Source organism: Sitophilus oryzae, unplaced genomic scaffold, assembly GCF_002938485.1.
Source record: "Sitophilus oryzae breed Bouriz unplaced genomic scaffold, Soryzae_2.0 scaffold_1443_pilon_pilon, whole genome shotgun sequence".
NCBI classification, from domain to species: Eukaryota; Metazoa; Arthropoda; class Insecta; order Coleoptera; family Curculionidae; genus Sitophilus; species Sitophilus oryzae.
This window is the reverse complement of record NW_022146108.1, coordinates 3,724,237-3,748,769: the sequence shown is the minus strand read 5'-3', so window position 1 is coordinate 3,748,769 and position 24,533 is coordinate 3,724,237. Positions and strand designations below refer to the sequence as shown.

The window sequence follows — 24,533 nt, the reverse complement described above, 5'->3', positions numbered from 1 at the left end:
CGAGCATAATTGAATAGCTAACCAAGATCCCAGCCGCCAACGGCTGGGGAGGCCACCGCGACCGCCGAACTTAGCGTCTATGGATTTTTATCTTTGCGGAAGAATAAAGGTTCTTGTTTTTAACAGAGGTTTTTCAGTTAATCGTGTTACAGACGGACAGGCAGACGGACACCATGAAAATATTTCGTATTTAGGTCATTTATAATATGGTATATAAATATCGAGTATGATACTTTTTTGTAGTTTTATTAGAAAATATTTGAAATTTTCGAATGCTGTTATTTTTGATCGCTGATATCTTTGAAAAGGTTGATCTAAGGAACTTCCTTCAGACGTTTTTTGTAGAGCGTGAAATTTCCTATAAATCTACTTGCAAGGATGTTGCGGAAACAAACCATTCCAAAATTATTAAAATTCAAAAATAAAAAGAAAAATGTCCGTGTTATAATGGAAAAACAACAAATAAATTGAGGCAAATCTTATTATTATTTTGAAACGCCCTAACTTGCATATTTAGGTAACGATGCTGGAATGCAAGTTAGAAAGCTGAGAACAGCTGCCTAGGCCCTATAGTCCCTATATTCCTATCTCTCTCAATTCAGCATCATCATTTTCAGCTTATTCAACCATTTCCAATTATGGTGTAGCCTCTCTCACACATTTAGATAATATCTTTGTAGTTGGGCCCATTGTTGTCTATTGTTGGCTATGCGGGCCCAAGTTATCCCTGCTAATTTCGTAGTAGACTTAGTAAGACGTAGTAATAGTAGACGTAGTAATTCATGAAAGCCGATGTCCTAAAGGAAATCTCCGGTTGCAAAAGATACACTAGCAACATTGGCACGTGAACATAAAATGGAATTATGAAGAACTTGTGTCTTGATATCTAACACCTCCTTTCTTCAGTTCAAAAATCAATATTTTATACATTTTGCCATAACAATTACTTCTGCCCTGTGATAAAAAAGTGATAAAACATAACAGTTTATCAATATTAAAAATGTTCAATTAGTTGGGAACTTTTTATATTTCCCACCGCACAAACTCCTTTCGTGATTACATTGAAATTGATGTGGTAATAGTTTTAATTAGCTATTATTATTAAATTAAAAAATATAAAACAAGTAAAAAAAGCCAGGCCTTCTAATTAATTAGCGGTGTATATATTTTTTAATTCTGACGGCAGAAGAAAAAACTCCACGTGAGAATAATTGGCTATAGTGGCTATGGCATCGGGTTGTTCACATTGAATAGAAAGTAAATTCTTGTCTTTTGCGCCTAAATTTAGCCCAACAAAACAGACATTCCGATTGAACAGCCCACGTGTTTCATCATAATTAGGACGTTGACCACAGAACGGTTTTCATCGTGCGTCACAACACGAAAATCGTACAAATGTGCATGTATTTTTCTCATTAATAAGTTAATTAAATTAACTATTAAAAATGTTAATAGCTCATTATAGATTGCTAATTATCTACTATCTTTGAAAATTACTAGACGTCTTGACGTCTACATGAACTAAAAAATGTTAAGTATCTTATAACCACATGATCGAAAAAAAATCGGCGTCCAGTTGGCTTGGAAATGACGATCGATGACATTCCCTGTATAATTTTACATATAAAATGACAGCGATCTTCATTTCATAGCCACCGCTGACGCCGTTTTTTTTTCGATCATATTGTATTAACGTCTCCATTTTGCTGCCAGGTCCTACTTGTTTATACGGATTCCGAACCGAGGTCCCCAGCCATATAATGCCTACAGCGTGTGTCTAAATCAACGACTGAAGGATACAATGACCAATAGCACCAAAAACCTAATTGTTACCAGTTGAACCAACCAGTGCCAGATGGTTATTATAAAATAATTCAGAATTAAATAAAAATTGCAATTTTAATTGTTCCACAAATTATGTTTTATAAATCTTTGTAATAGAGATTGATAACACATTGACAAAGAGCTATACAGGGTGGTCCGAACTGTATTCCGGAAACTTCGGCAGCATATTCTAAAGATAAAAATAAGTGAAAAAGTTCGTTTGGTTCGTCTTGTCCTAAAGTGCTAGGTTTTGGAGATACAGGATATAGAAGTTTCATTTTTATTTCGATTTTTTCCATGAGAAATTTGATTTTGATGTCAATATGAGTCCTACTCGAAGGGGGCGCCACCTATATGTGTTTTAAGAGTAATAACTTTTCGTCCGTACCTGTAAAAAAATACTGAGTGAAAAAATATACATTTCCGTGACTTTTTACATAAAAAATGTATCTTGGTAAAAATCGCTACGAGCTCTAGATATTTAGAATGGAAATAGTCAATACATGTTATTTTTGACAAAAAATATTTGACTGAAATAATAAATTTGGGAAACTTTTATTTTTTTAAATTAATCATAAATTTTGAGGAAAAAAAGACGATAAAACAGTTTCTGTTGAACTTTTTGCACCAAAACATTTCAAATTTATGATTTCAGTCTAATAACTATTTAGTCAACATGTTTAATTTATGTCAATGATGACAGGTATTGATAATTTCGGTTCCAAATATCTCGAGAACCATTACTCGTAGCGATTTTTACCAAGAGACTTTTTTTACGTAAAAAACGTCGCAAATGTATATTTTCTTTTAATGAGTGGTTTTATACAGGTACGGACAAAAAGACGTTATTACTCTTCAAACCAGTTAAAAAATATGCAGGTGGCGCCCTGTACAAGTAGGAGTCATATTGACATCAAAATCAAACTTATCGTGTCAAAAAATTCCCAAATAACAATTTTCATCCAAATATAAACGTTACTTCAGAAATTATTTGAAAAAAAAATAAAATAAAAATGAAACTTCTACACCCTGTATCTCCGAAACTAAGCATTTTAGGATATACATTTATACAAACATTTTTATTTATTTTTATCTGCAGAATATACTGCCGAAGTTTCCGGAATACAGTTCGAACCACCCTGTATAATATAATGAATTTTATCAACATAATCTATTATATGAAGAAACTGTTTTCTTGAGTTCATTCTTCCTATACATCAACAAACTTAAAATCATCTAGTATAAATCTATGAATAGCTCAAGGCTGACATAACATGTTTTTGTATTCCATTTTATAGATAATTCAAAGAAGAAAAAAAAAATAAAAGGTTTTCTTCCAAACTGATAGAATGATGAAAAACAATTTTTCGTTTACTATTGCTTTTCTTCCTGTTTACTGATTTATTTGTTGAATATCCTTGATAAAGAAAAAATCGATCCTTGGAGGTAGTTTCCTAGTTTACTTCCAGTTACACGGTGTCTCAAATACGAAATACAGTAGAAATAAAAAACGTAAATTTGAGGAATCAGGTGCTTGTCAAAAATCGTTTAAAAATCGAGGTTCTTCCGAATAAATTCGGAGACAAAAAACATCTTATAAGTATATTTTCTGCATATTTAAAAAAAATTAATTGAAATAAATAGCAGATTTTTATTGTTCTTTTTAATTCTGTAACAATATTAATGTATTCAAACATTTCGATTTTTTGAGAAATATTTTTTTCAATACAATATGATAAATAAAACGGAGTCGGCGATGGCTATGAAATGAAGATCGCTGTGATTAAATATATAAAAATATATTGGAAATGTCATCGATCGCCATTTCCAAGCCAACTGGACGCCGTTTTTTTTTCAAATCATACGATACTTCATTCTTTACTAGATTCAAAAATCTAGTAGATAGGTATAACACTGAACATTATTTGATATTATTACTGAGTAATTGGAATTATAAAATTTGAGAAAAAAACTTGTACCCATCATACTACTTGATACATAATTTTAGATACTCAAATATAACGCAAAATTTATCTCACGAGAAACAAATATTTCTATAGATTGACCACTCAATGTATTTTTTCAGTTATATGGGACCTAAATATTTTTTTTAATTACAATTTGTCTTAACACATCATTTTAGTTATTAAAATATTAACACAAAATGGTTATTTAAACATGAGTTAAAATACCCATTTAATAATATATTAATATTTTAACATTTTAGGTGTTAAATAATAAAGTTTTATATGAAAATATTTTGATAATATAAAAAATTATCTGTGAAATCTGCATCCACTAGGTAGGTACCGAGGTAGATACATAAACCTAAAAAATCATAGATTTATAAATACATTAGTAGCAAAATTATTAGATAACCATAAAAAATAAAAACATATGTCAAGGATCACTATTAAAATCATACACTATACACTGGGCAACTAATAATTTTGATTAATAAGTGTATCAAGTTAAAAACTAGTTTCTAACATTTTAAAATATCCTGTATCAACATAATACTCATTCAATAAAATAAATGATAATTAATTTTAATAGAGTTATAATAGAAATATGGATAAAATTAATTCAAAATACCAGACAATCAAAAAAAGACCACACCAAATGTGACTTGGAAATCAAGACTGCTATCATTTTATATGTAAAATTATTATTATATTATTGTTAAATATGGGAAATATCAACAATCATCATTTCCAAGTCAACTGGACATCGTTCTTTTTTTTTCGATTATACGGTACTAATACCGTATGATAAAAAACCGCGTCAAAGAAAGCTCAGGAATGACACTCCAATATTAATTTCGGCGAGGTCAATCTCTAGACGTCGTTTACTAAAAATTGACATAAAACTTCCCAGAAATTTACACAAATTCCAGAAAGATTAGAAAAAGATCGAAGATTTTCAGGCACACAAATCTATTTCTTAACCTCACTAAAACTATCATCAATTGTCATTCCCCAGCCGCCTTTGACGCCGTTTTTTGGATCGTATGGTACCTGCAACTCACCAAGAATTTAGTTCAAATCAAGTGTTCGTTGCTTTACTTTAGGTCCCTAAAAATAAACTTGTTTCTGCAAATTAAAGTTGCAGAAACAAAAAAAGAGAAAAGAAACCATAACTGGCTCAACTGACTCTAAATCTCAGCAGTTTAATTCACAAATTCACACACTCATTAATAAGACACCATAAGCCCTTACACAATATAGAAATCTAAAATTAATACTTGGTTCTATTAAATACTATTGTTCCTTTATAAATTCATTTCTCAGTTCTATGCCTACATAACTAATATATTTTATTTAAATTTAATAATTTTTAGAAACCTAAAGTGTAACAAACAGACCATTACTCACATATCCATTCGTGTAATTAATTTCCCGATCATTTGAATGGAAAGCACTGGTGTTATATCGATAGGAAACTGCGGCACGATGTTTGTTTTGCACAAAGGTAAAGACCAAATAATGGATGAATATAATACCTGACAAACCGTCAAAGTATTGTTTTTACGGGATTTCTCCGTTTCTAAACGACGACGATTAACACACGGACAGATAAAAGCACAAATTCTTTGATTATAATCATAACTTCGAGAACGTTTTGTATGTTTGCCAAGCCAATCGCCATCATGGCGGCGGTGGTGCAGAGGAGTTCGAAATTTTTATTTGAAGATACACAACTTACCTAGCCACGCACTAGCAAAAAATCTTCACGTACAGACTTATATCGATGAAAAGACAAAAGTTCTGGTAATTAGGATATATAAAACAGCAAAAAGGTGGAATAATTCACAAAATCTTCAGTGGAACAAGGCTGGGCCGCTGCTTACAAATGACGCTGTCACCATTTTTGACAGTTCAACGCAAAATGGCCGACTAGATGGTAGAAGTGAATTAAGTTTGCCGCAATCCTAAATACTAAAATTCGATGTACAAACTTAAAATATAATTTAATTATGTTTATATTTTCTTGCTAATGATTAGAATAACCGATGCTATTAATTATTTAAACAATTAAAAGGTAAAAAAACGTATAATTTTTAATTATTAGAGAGTTTTCGTATTTATTAATTTAAATAGGCGCCAACTATCGGAAAAAATGCAAACTCTTATCGCTGACGTGTTTTTTTGAATTTTACGACGTTAAATAATGATTTTTTAGAAAGAATTTGCGGCGAATTCGATGTGCGGGTCGGGTTTTTCTCGCGAATATAATTTAAAATGCACAAATTAAGTAAAAGAAAGCGTGATCAATGAAGAACAACAAACTAGAATACACCCATTGACCGCTTTATGCAGTGACAGTTGTAACGTAATTTCCCCCTCCGCCCCAAGTCTAGCCACTCCATGCTTGGCTAGGTCACGTAGACTGACGGGAGTTCGTTGTGTGTTTTTAATAGTGATAATCGTGGAGTTTTCCTAATTTTCCTTCCGCTATCTCTTGTTTATCGTGCTGGTGACTTAATCTGAATCACGGTGGTCATTAAGCAATAACCTTTATCCGGTTTAGTGAATGGTTTCGTAAACATTCTTCTAACAGTGTGACAGACAGTATCGACAAACAGTTTGATTAAAAAGAACTTTTAGTGCCAGTTCCAGATGAAAAGAGACTTTAAAATGAGGCTTACAAAGAACGACAAAAAGGACCTGGACAAGTTTACCAAATTTTTAGCTTTGAAGGCTACAGAAGTGATTGTTCAGTCCCGATTAGGCGAGAAAGTTTCGACACCTTGTAAGCCACATGCCAATGGACCAGATTGGGTAAGTTTAGATGTATTTCACATTAGAGAATTGCGAAATCTTGTTTATGAGAAGTATTAATGTCGTCAGTAGGAGGCTTTTATTTAAATTTAATACAAATATCTCAAGTTAATCAAACAACTTTAGAACAGGAAAAGTATAAACAAATTAAACCAAAGCCGTGATGTTAGAGTTGTTTACATTGTAATTAAATATTGAAGCAGCTGTCCCTGATTCTAAACGGGTTTTAGCCTAATATACTTATTTTTTTCCAGTTTAATTTGAACATAAATGATCTTCCCGAAGTGGTGATTGAAGCAAAAAAAGTCCTAAACAGTGAACTACTGTTAACGAGGAAATTCCCATTTTGCATTGAGATATCTTTGCGAACAGCTGAGGGTGATAATATGGTACTGGAAACTTGGTGTGCTAGGTTATTGCCTGAGCAGTGCGATCCAAGTACAACAAACAGTCAAACCATATATAACCGTATGGGGATATTGTTAAAATCGTTGGTTTCTGTTACAAGGGTTACTCCTGCGTATAAACTGTCACGCAGACAAGGTAAAGGGTCTAATAAGACCTCATCAGAGAAAAAAGTAAATCTAGAGATGTTCTAAAAGTCAGATTTTTGTTTATATCTTCCAGTGTTGCAACAATTTGGAGGAATATTGTTTGAACATAATTAATAATATGCATTGCGGGAATTTAACAACAAAATATTTCATTCAGGAATATATATTATTCCTTAATATTATGATATTTCAGTATAATGAAAAATGTATACATATTCATTGTTTTTTTAATATACCTAGTTGTTTACATTATATATTTGTAGAATTGCTCATAGTCTGACAACATTGTGGGTATTTCTGTTTGCTAAAGGAATACCTAATTTGTTAGTTACTGATAAATTTTATATAAATAGTAAAATCTTATAGATACCAAATAAAATTAAATATTAGGGCATCTCTCTATTTACATATTTCTCTGAGAATAAGGCTTTTTAATAAAAAAACATATTTTTAAAGTTGTATTGATGTTTTCAGGACCAGATTCTTATGTGATGTGCTACAGAATGTACATGGACGAACCCTTGCATCACTGCCTTGGTGAGGGTTCAAAACAGATTCGGGTAGGACAGATTTGTACCCCTATTGGAACCCTACAGCTCTCTTGTGCCTATAGAACTAAGATGACAATTTCGCCGACGCAGACTAGCAGAGACAACTCTATCATGCTCAAAAGTGACCATTTCAACACAAATTTAAGTCCAAAGAACAGACGTTACAGCCAAAGGTATGTAGAATTATTATTAATTTTAAAAAAAAATTATGAAAAATTCGTTATTTTCTTGATTTTTATTTTTTTTTTTGGTTATTTTAAGCAAATTATGAGTAGGTATGTTATTTATAGTTTGCGGTGGTGCTTGTCAGATATAACACCCTCCGAATTTTATACTTTTTTTTATATCACTCGAAAGCATACATCGAAATAAGTATTCCAAGTCAAAAAAAAGTGTGGATGATCCATAATTTAATGAAAAAATAAACATCTAATTATTGCTACAACAGGCTACTTTCTATGCGAAAACTCCTCCAAATTTTGGGCTAAACTTATAAAAAAAAGCATTTTTTTTGTTAAAAATAGCAAAATCAAAACTAAAAAGGTTAAAAAAAATACGGGAAACTATAAAATCTGTCAAAAAACTTCCATATTTTTTGGTAGAAGGAAGGTTTTTAAGAATAGATTATCTCTTACTTTTTAACAAAAGATTCGCCGGACCCCGTGATATCGCATTTTATAAATAGGTACTACCATACATTTTAAAGAAGGTAGAGGTAATTGTGTCTTTTCTGTACCTGACTACAACTTATTGACCACCACTGTAAATACCTTTTCTGAATGAGCATTCATTCTGGGAATATAAGTTACTTTGAAAGATCGAAAAACGAACTGTGACAGATTTTGAAAGAAGGAGGGATGAAAAAAATAAAGTAATTATTGTTTCGAAATTTCAGAGAAACTGTAAGGACTAGAAAAAAAAAGTTAAGTTAGTTTGTTGTCAACATTGCCAACTAAGTGAAATTAGTCAAGAAAGAGATAAGAAGTGGCTATAACTCAGTAATTTTTCGAAAAAAAACATATAGCTGAAAAGCTTAAAAAATGGCGCTTTTTATGAAGTCATGGGCAACTATGGTTTCCATTTAAAAAAAACATACAGTGGTGGCCAAAAGTATGGAAACTTTTTTAATTTGTCATTTATGCTGAGAAATTAAAATATGAAATAAAACGACTTATATAATCGTGACCTACAAATAATTTCCTACAAAACCTAATACATTTAAATAAAAAATTACAGCTATCAAAAAATATATAAAAAATTATGAATATTTTCTTGGTCAAAAGTATGGAATTCCCCTTCCACTCATTTTAAAAAAGTGAAAAAATTACCAGAAAGTGTGTTTTCATAACAGTAATGCTTCCATAAAATTTTATTAGTCTATCTCTTTTCGTTTTCAAGATAAAAAATAAAAACATTATTTTTCCGCCATCTTTGTACCGCAATATCTCCCTATTGGTTGACTTTTGACCCAACGTTTATGAAGCAAACTACCCTTTATTTTGAACAAGGAATCACCCCTGAAGTTTTTTCGCATTTGTTTTGAAACACCCTGTATATGACCCCACAAAACTGCAATTCTTTCCCCATTTAACCGACTCTCTATCTCCAGTAGTTTACCAACTGAATACTGAATGTAGCAAAACATGAAACGTGTGAATACAATCGTTGTTTTTTATTTTTCATTGATAATGAATCAGTCAGACTGCGTCAGCGAAACTGACAAGTGAGAACCCGCCTTTAGCGCATCGTCGGAGTGGGGCGTTTTAAATTCGAGCGTGGGAAAAATTGGCGAGTGTCAAAGCTATGTTATTCTGTAAGCTGTCCCAGCCCTCTTCGACGCCGTGTTTTTTTTCAATCTTACGGTATTTTACAGTTTACAGAGTATTTTTTCAAGTTTTCTTTTGATTTAAATAAACGGTTAAAATAAAAAAATCACTCGTTTTAAACCAAGTGCTTTAAATTGGTCAAACCTTAGTGGAATTTCTTGTTTTAATCGTAATACATGTCTCGGTGAATGGATACGAACGTACTAGACGACTTTCTATTGTTGAAAGAATTTCAAATGTCGAAGAACTATTACTGTAAACGGCCATTGGAACGATGACTCAGGCCGGTTGTTAGACGGCCATATAGGGCACTACGATTTATCTAGAGAATTTTTTGTGTTCCCGTTGATACATTCAGTTCTTTCTTTCTTTATTGAATTGGTGCCTACGCGTTTCGGTACAGAGGTGTGTAAACTTATCGACCAGTTAAAATGTCGATAGTTTTTAGCATTGTTTTTATTAGCGATATATCGTGGATACTATATTTCTTACGCTGCCATTTTCACAATTAGGTTTGCCTTTTTTTACAATGATATTTAAACTATGAAACCAATTTTGTAGTAAAATTACATGTTTGTTTCTTTCCAACATCGCTAAAGAAAATGCTAAAATATATTTTATGATTTTGATAAGGCGATACGGTATGGTCTTTAGGTATGAACTATAGGTGGTCTTTCGTTTGAACTGATAGACAAAACGTTACGTATAGACGGTAGGGGTATCGATATTTTTTAAATATCGATACTGTTGTCGAACATCCTTTGTTAGAACGCCTTTATGCACAATGGAAAGCTGGTTTTATCACGTGGGCGTTATGCGTAGGAATGTTATCCTTTTTTTTTTTCGCTGTTATTTTGCAAGTGACTGATACCAACGCAGTTTTCTTTCACTTAACATTAAAATTACCGTTGTTGGTTATTTTTAAATTTCGAATTGTTACAAAAATGTCGGCAGCCATGAACTTCTGCTATTTATAAGAACCACCGCAACGCTAGGTTTTGCTTTTGGCGATTTCCATGCTGGAATAACTCTGAGTTATTTGTGGTAAAAAAATTCTGGGGCTATTTTCGGCATTGCAACAAGCGACAGTGATTTTTTTATTAGATTTTTGGACGGTTTTTTTTATTCGCTATATTTGTGGGTTTAATGAACCAAGAGAGTGAGATAATTGGTATTTTTTTTGCTAATATTGTAGGTATGTGAATAGCCCCAAAAGTAGAGTAAAATTCCGTTTAAATGGAGAGTTTTAAAAAATAAAACGTCTATAAATTAATATAATTACAGTTGAGGGTTGGAACCTTTGGTGTTAAACAGCAAAATAAAAACACTAAATCATCACAATACACCAAAACACTTTTACTTTTACACTGGACGCGCGTTTCGCTAACCATGTTAGCATCATCAGCAGATGTTTATAAACTGTACATCTGCTGATGATGCTAACATGGTTAGCGAAACGCGCGTCCAGTGTAAAAGTAAAAGTGTTTTGGTGTATTGTGGTGATTTAGTGTTTTTATTTTGCTAAATTAATATAATTAGCGATGCAGTGTTGACTAATACATTAACAATTTACAGAATATTTGTTGTTAAGTTGTATATACAGGGTGTTGGAAAAATGCACGGCAAAATTTATGAGTTTTTTCCCGCGAAAAAAGAATTTTTGGAAAATTTGGAATTATATGCGGTAAAATGGGTATTATTTACATTAAAATGTTAACGTTACAATAGCAAGTGTAATATTATATTTGATGGACAGATATAGGGTATATCTGCTGTAGAAATATTTGTTATAGTTTTCTAGGACACAATATTATAACTTTTACAGTTATTTTTCGATTTATCATAAAGTTTTAAAAAAGTTGATTTTTTTTATTTAAATCGCATGACTAAAATTTAATAAAATCACAAAATTTATTTGTATAGCACATATACCTACTTTGATATTAGATAATACTAATTTCATTCTTGATTTAAGACTATTTCCTGTTATTAGGAGCAAAAATTATACTTTTTTTTGGATGAGGCTTTCACGGACCAGCGTAAAGTTAGTCCGACGTTACAGGGAGGCACAAAAAGAACATTTTTACTCCGAATAGAACATACTATTTTTTCCAAACATTTATTATATTAAATTTAGAGAAATTAAAATACAGAAACGATCAAGTGGTTTTCAGAATTTAAGCAAAAAATATATTTTTTTAAATTTCAGCGTAAAATAATTCGGTTATTTTGGACTAATTGAAAAAAAAATATTTCTTTTAATAGAAATCTGCCAGTCTTGAAAATATCTATGCACTTATTTAAGACTCACCCTGTATTATAGGACATGGTATGTATGTGTTTTTATTTTATCTGAGCTTATATGGGCAGAAAATGTTGTCTAAAAATGGTCATATCTCAATAACACCACTCTGTGGAGATTATGACATTGTTTGGAGAACGAAATTTTTTTTGGTAAATCTACTGAGCAAAAAAATAGACATTACATTTAAACAAATTACAACTTTAGTGAAAAAATACATTTGAATCATCTTGTATAGCTATGTAAATATTATTAAAATGTATGCTTAGTACTGCTACCTGTATATTTTGGCAAAAAAATAGATTGGAGTTAAAATGGATATAAAATTTGATATGGTTGTTTTTTCGAGACTTTGGGCCACCCTGTATATCCTGAACGCACTGTATAACACAACAAATTCTACAAATATCAATCATCATAGTATTGCGGTCGAAAAACTGAATTTCTTATTAATTAATTATTGAACTCATTAACTTTATTACAGGGCAAAATCCATTACGTGAAAAAATTTGGTTTATGAATATTTATTAATTTTTTACTAGGTCATTTTTCTGTTCCAACAAAACAATCGACGAGTTGAACTTAATACAGTGACTATGCAATTACAACAACGTAATGAATATAGTAAGAAATATTAGTAATTCAAGAAAAACAATTTTTATATCATAATTTTCTATTGTCTTTTGTTGGTAGATCAATTCAGAATAATGACTTGGGTGTGAAATGAATGGTTCTCGTGTCATATATTAATTGTTTATAAATATAATACCGAACAAATATGTAGATTGTAGATGCTGCTAACATTACTCCTAGATGTCTCTTAAACGGAAACACGCCATTGATATCGTTTGTTCGAATAAAGCCATGTTACAGTAGGCTTAGAAATCGTGATTCGAGTTTAACCAAGAATTTTACTCTATTATTTTGAAATTACTATATATTACTGAAGTTCTTGACAGTTTCTATGACATGTGTCAGTGATTTTTACTCTTTGGTTAAACGTTGTTATCTGATCTAATTGGTAAAGGTAGGAGAATCCTTAAAAACTACAACACTTGTTTCAAACACTCCAATAAAAATAAATTGTTATAAAAATAATAAATTGCTTGTTAATTTCACCTGTTAAGGTTATTGATTCACTATGTATAAAATGTAATTAATTTGTGTAATTTCCTTAAGATGTGCAGTGTGCAGAAGCATGAAGACATATGAAGAAAGTTTCAGACGGTATATTCGCATTCCAGCATCGGGAGTTATTTGTTTTACCGTTAGGTAATATGTACATCGGCAACATTCTTGAAGTAAGGTTGTTACAATGCGTTATGCAAATATTTTGATTGCTTTGGAGCTTTTCCACCTCAGATATTAATATTTGCTTAAAATGATAAAACTGCATCGATCTAAAAAAGAAAAAAATTGATAGGAAATTTAAAAATATTATTTGTCTTTTTCTACTTGAGAAAAATAGATTTTTTTCGCAAAAAAAGATGTAGAAAATCGTGCATTATTTTTAAATTTTCCTTTATATTTTAGAAAACTTTCTAGAACTGCTTGTTTACCGCAAATTTACCAACGGTACAATTATTTCTTAACCTACCATGCTTACGACTTTACTCTATGGCTACGACACTAAAAGAATAGATACAAGTACAGAAAAAAAACAGGTGGCTCACAAAATTATTTAAAAATAAATCAATTTCTTTTTAAATTTTCAAACTTTATACCTTAATCGAATTACTTAATATTATATTCTACAAACAGTTCGGCTAAAAAAACAAGTGCAGTTGCATTATCGATTTTTGTTTACAATGTTATATAATGTGCAAACGTATAATCGTATGTAGTCATGGTATGCATTCCAGCATCATAAAATTATTATAATTTTACCGTTACGATCTCACAGTAATAGTTAGTACTTCCGCATACCGTTGGTGTATAAAATATTGTTATTTTTATACAATTAGTTATATACTTTGTAAAACTCGATTTTTTTGAAGTTAAATATTATTTTTCTCATTTTGTTTTCCGCCGAAATAATTAATCTACATAATTAAATTTTGAAAGTTATTATTAGAATAAAATATATTGCAACGTCAATGAACAGTGTTGTTTGTCCTAGAATAAATGTTTTCGTAAGATGCAATTAGGAAAATATTATGTATTAAAATTTAAAACAAAGTTTTGTTGTAAATAAGTTTTGATATTGCTGTTTGGTTAAAAATGTTTCGATAAGGTGACTTTGTAGGATACTCCCGAAAATTTTATTGAAAACAAATTATTTTTTTTAAATTTATTTATCGGCTTTTAATAAAAGTATAATAAAAATAATTATAAATGTATATTATAATACACTACAATCACTGGCACAGAAAAGTTTGACGTGACACTGTGGTTCTAAATATTTGAGCTCAGCGAAGTATGCAAGTAACAGCTATTTTTTTTTATAAAAGGAAATTAACTTGTATTCCAATTATTATGAATGTTATTTTTAGAGAAAATTTTAAAAGATATTGGCTTAATTTCCAAGGCGTGTAAACTCTATATGCAGGATTATTATATTAGAACGTATTTTCCTCATGTTTTCGTATTTTCACGGGGCAAAGAACCTCTTAAACAGCTACGTGTCGACTATCAGCAACTCATTCATGGGCCATAACCTTGTTTGCATCCGTAGTATTTTCCGTGGGGCCTTGAGTTTCGTTTCGGTGGCGTTTGGTAAACAGCTTTTAAATAGCGTGGTTCCCTGTATTATGTCGAATTTTCGCCGTCTCCAATCGGTCCATAGATTAGACGGTTGTTTTCCGATAATTAGGAACATACACTCACACAGATACAGATACGTTAGACGTTAGTGGGACGAGGTTGATTGACGGAAACCTAGTATTTTTTTACTACGAATTGTCGTCACTTGTGTTCCCTTAAGCCCCGTCTACACGTACCGTTTTACGTGTCAGTCTTACCCGTTCAGTCAAAACGCATCAAGCAAAACCTTGTGTCCATCTTACCTGACAGGTATAACGTTAAGTGTAGACATTATTATTCGAGCGTGATACATTATTTCACCGTGGTATAAACAAAATACCTTTGTTTTGCAAATTTTAAATGTATTTTTTTGTCAGAACTATGTATTCATAGACTTCATTAAATAATAATAACATATTTAATTTTTAATATTTTTGCAACCTCGTTACTTTTATTTTTTCAATTTCATATTTCACCGATGTTCATTCGTGAGTTTTATATCAAATAATTAACATTTTGTGGCTACAATGTTTGATCTTTGTTTCTATGACTTCTAAATTAAATCATTTAACGTGGCTTATGCTTGTGTGAAATTCAAATATTTAAAACTGAAAATTTAGAACGCCTTTGACGGTGGTTTTTATATCAGGTAAATTTTTTGGCAACCCTTAAAAAAAGCAGCGTAAAAAAACAAATAGGTGACCTAAAAAAAGGAAGATCAACAATAATTTAGAAAAAAACGAAATAAAAATGAATCTTGTACACCCTGTATCTCCGAAACGAAGCATTTTAGGACATAAATTCGTACAAACTTTTTTACGTATTTTTATCTGCAGAATATGTTGTCATAGTTTCCCGAGTACAATTCGGACCACCCTGTATATTAGAGTTATACTATTTCTATTCTGTATGACTTCTTACTCTATCCGAATAACTGAAATATGCCATTCTAGACCTCCTAGATCAAATTAATAGAATCTAGCCATTTTCTGATGCATTTTCTAATTTCTATTTAAATATTTACTTTTTGTCGATAAAATATTCGAATTATTTAACATTATTTTGTTTGGATTTCTTTTTCCATCACGTCGGAAGGTTAGTGGAGCGAGTAGCGTACTGGTATTTCACGGACTATTTTGCCGTGTTACATCAAAACGAAAAACAAGAGCTGCAGTGCAACCGGCTTTTCAATAAACAAAATCCGGTTCGCAGCGGTTTTCTATAGATTCAATAATATCGATTAGTTTTATACTTTTTTTTCGTATTTTGGTGTTTTTGATGATACAATAGCGCCCATCTCAGACAAACAATATAAATAGATATATCAAATCATAGGTCAAAATGACGTTACTCGCATTGGAAGTATAATAAGTTGCAGAAAGTTAGGGTGTATTCCGTTGCTTACCTTGGTTATGGTTTTATGTTCCGTTCTTATATATATATATATATATATATATATGCTATAATAACAATTATCTGTCTGAATGGAGTATTTTGGAGTAATGAAATAGGGAAAAAACGGAATATCAATATATACGAGACCCTGGTAAAGAGCAGTCTACTATATGGTGCAGAATCTTGGCGAATAACGGAAGCCAACCTAAGAAAACTGGAAGAATGATGAAGAAATGGATGCCTATAGAAGAACCTTAGAAATTTCCCGAAGAGATAGAGTCCGAAACGAAGAAATCCGACAGACGTCTGCGAAAGCTATATAAATTTATGATCAAAATTCCCAACAGTAATAGTTAAAGTTATCAATTAGAATTATATTGTAGGGTCGTTTATGACCTCAAAGGTATGAAGGTTTTTATTAGAGATGGGACATTCCTAAACTAATATTACAAATTTGATTAAAATGAGGACGGGATTATAACACTATTGCCGTTCTTCCCCTGTACCCTTCATTTTGCTTGTATATGTTGGGTCAAAACAAATCAGTGTATAATATGGCTAGTCGATCTTTTATACATATCAATGATTAAAAATTAGTTGAGAAATTATAAATAAGGCTATTGCGAAGTTATCAGTCTGAGACATCTTAGTAAAAAAATACTTAACACAATAAAAAACAAAATAATCTTGTTATTGTAGTGATTTAATTCAAAATAATATTATATCGTTTGAAAACAAAACAAAAATATTTATTTCTATTCTAATAAAAATAACTAAAAATCCAGACGCCTCTGATATCTATTTGTTGTTTATTTATCGACTCGTAGCCGATCATTTGTTTATGCCGGTGTGTTTGCATTGATAATAGTTGCATAAAACTATTATGAGAGGCGACATAGAGGAATTCAGTAACATATACTCCAGGGTTGTCGCAACTAAAGTCGCATCCCCATGCCTAACCGCCACCTGTTACGATCAAGAACACCTTCCTCTTCCAAGTTACGGTCCTCCATTGCTCTTCTGATGGCCTCATTCCAGGATCTCCGTCCTCTTTTCCTTTTTCCAGGAGGTGACCAGCTGTAGATACGGTAGGGCCATTTTTGGTGTTCCATGCGTAGCAACTGTCCAAACCACTTAAGGCCCCTCTGTTCGCCTCTATCCACTATTGTCTGTGTGGCATCCATTTTGGCTCATTTCCACGTTCCTAACTCTGTCCAGTTTAGATACTCTCGCGCGGCGTCTCAAATAGTCTATTTCGAGTGCATTCAAAGCTCGCTTTTGTTCAACTTTTAAGGTCCAAACTTCACAGCCATAAGTTGCTACCGACTCCACTAGGGCTCTTCCAATATGTACTTTTGTGTTTGGTCTTATGTTTTTGTCTCACCAGATACCATTCAGTGCTCCTATAATCTTCCGCCTTTGTTCTATTCTAGCAGATACTTCTGTTTTGTCCAGTCCCTTTCTGGTTATTCGTGCCCCCAAATATTTAAACTATTCAACCTGTCTGAGCTTTGCATTGTCAATAATAAAAATGTCAAATTTATCATCTGAATTCAGTAACATACCAAATGTAAAGTCAATTCAGCCATGTTCAAAAACAAAAAATAATTTTGACCTGTAAATTAATATTTTCTCCACATGTCAGTAACAAATTAGCAGAAAAATCAAAGATTTTCATTGATTTAAGTAAGAACAATCTTCGGATTATCACGGGGTTTTTAACAGGAGACTGTCTCCTCAAATGAACACCTCAGTAGCTGAGAAACAACGGCGAATGCAGATTCTGTGGAGAAAATGGGGAAACACCAAAACACCTTATCACTGAGTGCGCCGAGACGAACCGTTCGTGCCATAAATTTTTGGTACGACTGATATCGGAGATGGAGAACTACTCTTTGTAAAACCGTCTCAGATACTGGCTTTTGCCAAATCCCTGAGACTGTATGATAGTTATAACTCAAGAAAGAGAGACACAGTCTGTAAGGTTGCGGTGATTAACTTTGCAAGAGTACTTTAGTTAGAATGAGAAATTTGTTCAGGAATAGAGATCTTAATTTACAGACCAAACTGGGGCTACTTAAATGTTATGTCTAGTCTGTGTTCCTGTATGGTGCCGAGTCCTGGACATTGACAGAAGCGTCCACAAAAAAACTTGAAGCCTATACAGACGACTTCTGAGAATGTCCTGGGTAGACCACGTAGCTGTAGCCGACAAGACCGTTTTGGAAATGCTTCAAAAGGAGAACGAAATAGTGGACATTATCTATCAAAAAACGAAAATTAGAATACAATATAATATGTGACACATAATGAAGAACCAAAAGAGATATGGTCTACTTCAGTTGATACTCCATGCAGGGAAAGGTCTTAGACAAAAAAGGACCTGGAAGGCGCAGAATCTCCTGGTTTAAAAACCTCAGAACTTGGTTTTCTCTGTCTACAGGAGGATTATTTAGTGCAGCAGCCAGTAAAGTTCGAATCTCTTCGCTTATCGCCGACATCCGGAACGGATAGGCACACTCAGAAGTAGAAGATTAACTTCCTTCCTCCCATACAATCTTCATATCCTAGATGATTCTTCTTAGAATGCCATACTCTATATAGAGCGTCGGCTACCTCTCGCATGTACTTGTGATGTGTGTCATCAGTGTTTCACAAGTACACGGGACCTACATCTTATTGCCGAATCCGAACGGCACTATTTGAAAGGCTGTATAAGGCAGATATACTCAAGGTGGTTTGCCATTGCCTTCCTTCAGGTGGGGCTCGTTGGTCGCTCTATTTAGATAAATAAATATTTTTATTTAAATTAATAAAGGGACCGTACTGGCTGGGGATCGAACCCAGTACCTTCCGCTCCGCAGATCGACACACTAACGCTGGAGCCACCTAGATGATAGATGGATTATCTAGGTTAAAAAATGGCGCAAATTTATAAGAAAAATATCCTCCTTTGATATATATCTGACAATCATTCGTTGATAAAGTGTTCCAAGTACGCTTGTAACTGGTGTAAATAATTTTGTAATTGACATTCTCTTTGAGTTTATCCGTTATACGTTTAAAAACAAAAAAATAAGGAATTAAGTGATCTCGTGTCATGTATCGCGTGATTTTCGGCTGCTGTATTTTTTATCTCGAATATATTCAGTGTCAAGGCTATTTTTAGACGAATTTTGGATGTTTTTCGACATGAACGCCAAACGATTCCGTGTAAAACTGTTAAACGCCGAAATAGATCTTGACAAATACATTTTTTTTTCGTTAAATATTTGCCTTTTAAATAATTGAGCGCGTAATGTTTGCCAGGATTTGTTTCTTTTATAATGGATTGACATTACAATGTAGAATTAGTAACTGAATTTTAAATGTTTAATATTTCATAGGTATGATTACTTTTTGTTTGTTGGTTGGTAAAGAATTATTTGTTAGTTTTCATAAAAAAATGTGCAATATAAAAAATACGATTTTTTTTAAAATATGTATTATTAATTATTATAACATTTATGATGGAGAATACCTTAACCAACTAAGATTCGCTGATGACATTGTCCTAGTTGCCATTAGTCATGAAAAACTACAAGCACAAATTAACAAACTAAATATAGTCAGCAATAAAGTAGGTTTCAAAATGAATTTAGCAAAAACTAAAGTAATGTGCAACGAACTAGTAGACAGCAAAGACATTCTAAGAAATAATACAACACTGGAAATAGAAAGAATTCTCGAAATATAAAACGGCACGTCAGGATGACATTTAAGTGTTCGTTTCTGGGCCTTAAACATTGCAAACATAAAATATTCGATATACAGGGTGTCCCAGAAATAAGTGCAAATATTTTAACTGGTAGTATAGTTCAACCTCAGAAACACGCCTATGAGGTTTTTTTGCGAAAAAAAAATGTTGAAAATTTAAAATTTTTCTTGACATTTTCCGGGAAATTTGAAAAAACTTTTTAGTGCCACTTGTTTATTCACCTGAGATTTCCCTACGGTGTATCTAAACCTTGCAGTGTTGCAACCTCCTAAGTTATCCACATTCTACATAGTTCGGCGGAACATAGTTCTACATTTATAAATTCATAGACCGAAAATTAACTAAAACATTACGTTTATGACGTTTACGAAAATCTTTGTTATGCTGCAAAATAACTTTATTTTGGAATAAATTTAATAAAATGATTCATATTATTCACAATCAGGTCACAAAAAAGAAATTCCTAAAATGTTTATCGTAATTTAAAATTCAATTCAAGAAATTTAGAAAACAGCCCAACGAATAATCGATTCATTTTTGTTTTGTTTGTTTTCATGTTTCTCTGTTTCATTTGAACCACTGTTTTACAAAACACCTTGAAAAGCGCACATTACTTTGAATACCTTTCTGAATGAATAAATGTTAAGAATTATTGTCTCCTATAGCCACTTTACGAACTACTTTCAATCTAAGAAAATTCATGTTTCACTCAACAATTTTAAATGGGTATTTTGTTTTTTCGCTATTTTTTCGATGTATTTCGACAATTCCATGGACAGCCTAACCGTCAGCCAAGAGCGGCGCGTGTGAACTGGTCCTTTGAGTCGCCGGTCGCCGCGCCGTCGTGGCGGGCTTGCGTCAGACGACGATGTTAAGCAACGCGTTGGCGTAGTTACAACAATTTCAAATTCAAGACATTCGAAGCAATCAAATTCATATTAAATTTTAAAAATAAAACAGAGAAACATGAAAGGAAACAAACAAACAAAAATGAATTGATTATTTGTCGGGCTGTTTTCGATGTATTGAATTCTGAATTACGATAAACATTTTAGAAATTTCTTTTTTGTGACCTTATCAATAACCAATTCATTTGTGTTTTGTTTGTTTCCTTTCATGTTTTTCTGTTTTATTTTTAAAATTTAATAAGAATTTGATTTCTTCGAGTGCTTTGAATTTGAAATTGTTGAAACTACGGCAACCTCGCATGACGCAAGTTCGACACGGCGGCGCGACAAAGGAGCAGTTACCAGTGATGCGCGGGTCTCTTGGCCGACGCGACGGTTGGACTGTTGATGAAATTGTCGAAATACATAGAAAAAATAGCGAAAAAACAAAATACTATTTAAAATTGTTGAGTGAAACATGTATTTTCTTAGATTGAAAGTAGTTCGGAAAGTGGCGGTAAGAGACAATAATTCTCAACATTTATTCATTCACAAAGGTATTCAAAGTAATGTGTGCTTTTCAAGGTGTTTTGTAAATCAGTGGTTCAAATTGTGATGAGGCCTATATGAAAATAATGTGTTAAAAATGGGGACTGTTATTTTAGTAGTTATTATAATAGCATGTACAAGTAAAGCAGCACAGTGAAGTGTATTTTAGTTAAGTGTATATCGAAAAAGAGAACTGTCACAGTTACATCGATCTGTCATAAGTATTTTTTTAATGTTGGGTAAGTTTTTTAATTTAACTTTTTTAACACATTATTAAACATTTAACTTTTAATTTATTTTATGTAATAATATCACAATCTTAAAAATGTAATGCATCTCTGCAAACTCCTCAGGTGTTGTGATTTTATGACTTACTTTTAACATATACTTTCTTGTCCCTATGGCAACACAGTGCGTCGAATTAACTGAAATCCGGGCTTGATCCGGGTAATTGGATGTAGTTGGCGATATCTGCCGGCGGTTCTCAAAATGTTGCGATTATTTTTTTAAATTTTCAAAGTTAATTAACTCGGTTATTTTCAATTTATTTTAAAAATGGTAAAGAGAAAATATGTTTATTTTGACCAGATCTACCACCCCTTACAATATCTGCACTCATTTTTGGGACACCCTGTATATGCCGAGTAACATAACCCCAAAAACACTAAAAGAGCGTCGTTTTGGTTCGTTCTAGGTTTTACAGCCAAAATCGATCAGATAACAGGACGCAACAATAAAAAGATTCCGCAAAATTTTATAGCGTCTTTATTACTTCAGCTTAGAGACCTGCACGGGCCGGTTTTTTGTAGCCCGACCCGGCCCGAGAAGAGAAGTAGGTTTTGTAAGCCCGGCCCGGTTTGTGGAAAGTTAAAACTTAAACTAGTCCGGCCCGGCCCGAACCATAAAATAAAATGATCAAAATAAAATTACAAAAATCCTTTCAATTACAATTATTCCTAGTAGTTCTTTGTCGATTCCAGACAATCTATCAATTTCACAAAAACATAGCCTAAAAACACCTATTATAATACAGGGTGTCTCAAAAACATGTGCAGAAGCAAAGTTGTGTTTATTTAAAGTGCGGAACCGGCCCGGCCCGAGGCCCGACCCCTATTGACAGTGCAAAACCGGCCCGGCCTGAGGCCCGTTCGGGCTACCCGGCCCGTGCAGATCTCTACTTCAGCTTTTAAAAACCATTGTTATTTATCGATTTTTCAGATTGGAAGTTTATCAGCAGACAGGGTTGGATCACTGGCAAATATTATTAATTTAGTATACGCATAACCAAACTCATATGGAATCATCATCTATTATTTTTCATAATTTTTGAGACGTATGAAAATTTTATGTTTATGAATAAAACTCAGTCCTTACCAATGACAAAATGATCCATATAGTAATAAAAAAAATTAGTCAGTTCCCAAAATAAACAAACTTGTATTTTTGGTTTCCTAAAACGAAATTAAGATTTAAATTTTTAATGGTCAAAAAGCTAAAACAAAAAGAAAATTGATAATTTTAATATTCCCTGTTGCCACCACTAGCCAAGCTTCTATCCGCGCTGGCATGCTTCTCATTAAATTATCAATGTTGTCTTGGGGTATCTTTTCCCATTTTGCTAATACTGCATCAATAAGCTGTGCAAGATTTTCTGGATTGTTTCGACGAGCTCTCACCCTTCTTTTGAGCTAGTCCCACAAGTGTTCGATAGGGTTTAGATCTGGTGAACATGCAGGCCAATCCAAAACTATGACACCTTCCGTTTCAAGACATTCTCTAGTCACTCTGCTGGTATGGGATGGTGCACTATCGTGCATTAAGTTAAAATTATCCCCATTTGCAGCTCTCCAAAGACTAACGATTGGTTCTAGTACCAAATCAACATATCTCCGACCCGTTAAAGTTTGTTGAAGTGGTAACAATGGGATTTTTGTTCCCAGTATAATACCTCCCCAAAACATTACAGTTCCTCTTTTATATCTCTGATCTTAGGGCAATTGATGAGTTTTTTGAATAAAACGGATTTTTTTGAAAACTAATTTTATTTTTTCCTGTCGTTACTTTTTAGAAAATCAAAAAACTAATTGCACATTCTCATAGGCACTTTATTAGGGCTATCTGATAGTATTTTTAGATTTTCAAATTAGCGGATAATTTGTGAGATACAGAGGCCAACTGAATTTTTTTTAAATACGGACCTGCATTTTTTATTTCAGATTTTGAAAGAACTCAGTCTCCTGAGTACAATGATACGCCACACTTTATACTTTTTTTTTGTTTTGGGTACCGGGAACAGCAACAAAGTTTAATTATTATTTAAAAAAATTTCAAGTCCGACTCTGTTTTTTAAATTATTTAATCTGATTATATTCGTGGCACCAATATTGATCAGTGCTAATTAAAATTGAATAAGGAAAATTGAGCCAAATGAAAGATTCAAATAAATAATATCCAGATCAGCAATTTAAAAATATAATGTTTAATTTTTTTTATTGTGAATTTGAAATTCTCAGTGTACGATCTAATAATTTGCATAAGATTTATAGTAGTTATCGTGAACCCAAAAATTAATTATTAATTAGAATAATTAGAATTACCCAAAACAAAAAAAAGTATAAAGTGTGCCATATCATTGTACTCAGGAGACTGAGTTCTTTCAAAATCTGAAATAAAAAATGCAGGTCCGTATTTAAAAAAATTAAGTTGGCCTCTGTATCTCACAAATTATCAGCTGATTTAAAAATCTAAAAATACTATCAGATAGCACTAATAAAGTGGCTATGAGAACGTGCAATTAGTTTTTTGATTTTCTAAAAAGTAACGGCAGGAAAAAATAAAATTGATTTTCAAAAATATCCGTTTTTTTCCAAAAAACTCAGCAATCCTTGAAATTTTTAAAACTTTTTTAATGGCATCTTGGTGAACATCCCAAAGCGCAACTTTGCCCCACTTTAACCATATTCGTATCTATTACGGTTACCGAGTTACCAATGCTCGTACCTCGAATTTGTAGCACCCTGTATAGAGACAACTCATACACAATTTGGGATCTCTACATCCAGAAATCAACAGAAGAATTAAGTTAGCATGGAGTACTTATGGAAGAAACTCATTCAGATCTAGAATGCCACTGTATCTAAAGAAGAAAACATTCGACCAGTGTGTACTACCAGTCATGGCCTATGCATACGAAACCTGATCACTTAAAACGGACATCATAAGGAAACTGCAGGTCGCACAACGCTCAATGGACTGAAATACGCTGGGAATAACCAAGAGAGACCGTAAAAGAATAAAATGGATACGATAAAAGACCCAGGTAAAAGACCATGTCATCCACAGAGTCAAATCCTTTAAATGGCAAT

At 32.4% G+C, this 24,533-nt stretch overlaps 2 protein-coding genes across 4 annotated transcripts in view; one reads left to right on the top strand and one right to left on the bottom strand.

Moving 5' to 3' along the window:
* LOC115877324 overlaps positions 1-5,770 on the bottom strand; it is a 32,167-nt gene extending 26,397 nt beyond the window's left edge. Inside the window, exon 1 of one of the 2 annotated variants that reach the window (XM_030893467.1) lies at positions 5,530-5,770. The gene's annotated coding sequence lies outside the window, so the exon portion shown is untranslated. The remainder of the gene's footprint in view (positions 1-5,529) is intronic. The other variant, XM_030893468.1, reaches the window with a different exon arrangement.
* Positions 5,771-5,980: 210 nt separating this feature from the next.
* Positions 5,981-24,533, top strand: part of LOC115877323 (autophagy-related protein 13 homolog) — a 49,846-nt gene continuing 31,293 nt past the window's right edge. The window contains exons 1-3 of one of the 2 annotated variants that reach the window (XM_030893465.1): positions 5,981-6,605; positions 6,860-7,148; positions 7,634-7,883. In XM_030893465.1, the coding sequence (XP_030749325.1) occupies positions 6,444-6,605; positions 6,860-7,148; positions 7,634-7,883 (701 nt within the window). In that variant the 5' untranslated portion in view covers positions 5,981-6,443. The remainder of the gene's footprint in view (positions 6,606-6,859; positions 7,149-7,633; positions 7,884-24,533) is intronic. The other variant, XM_030893464.1, reaches the window with a different exon arrangement.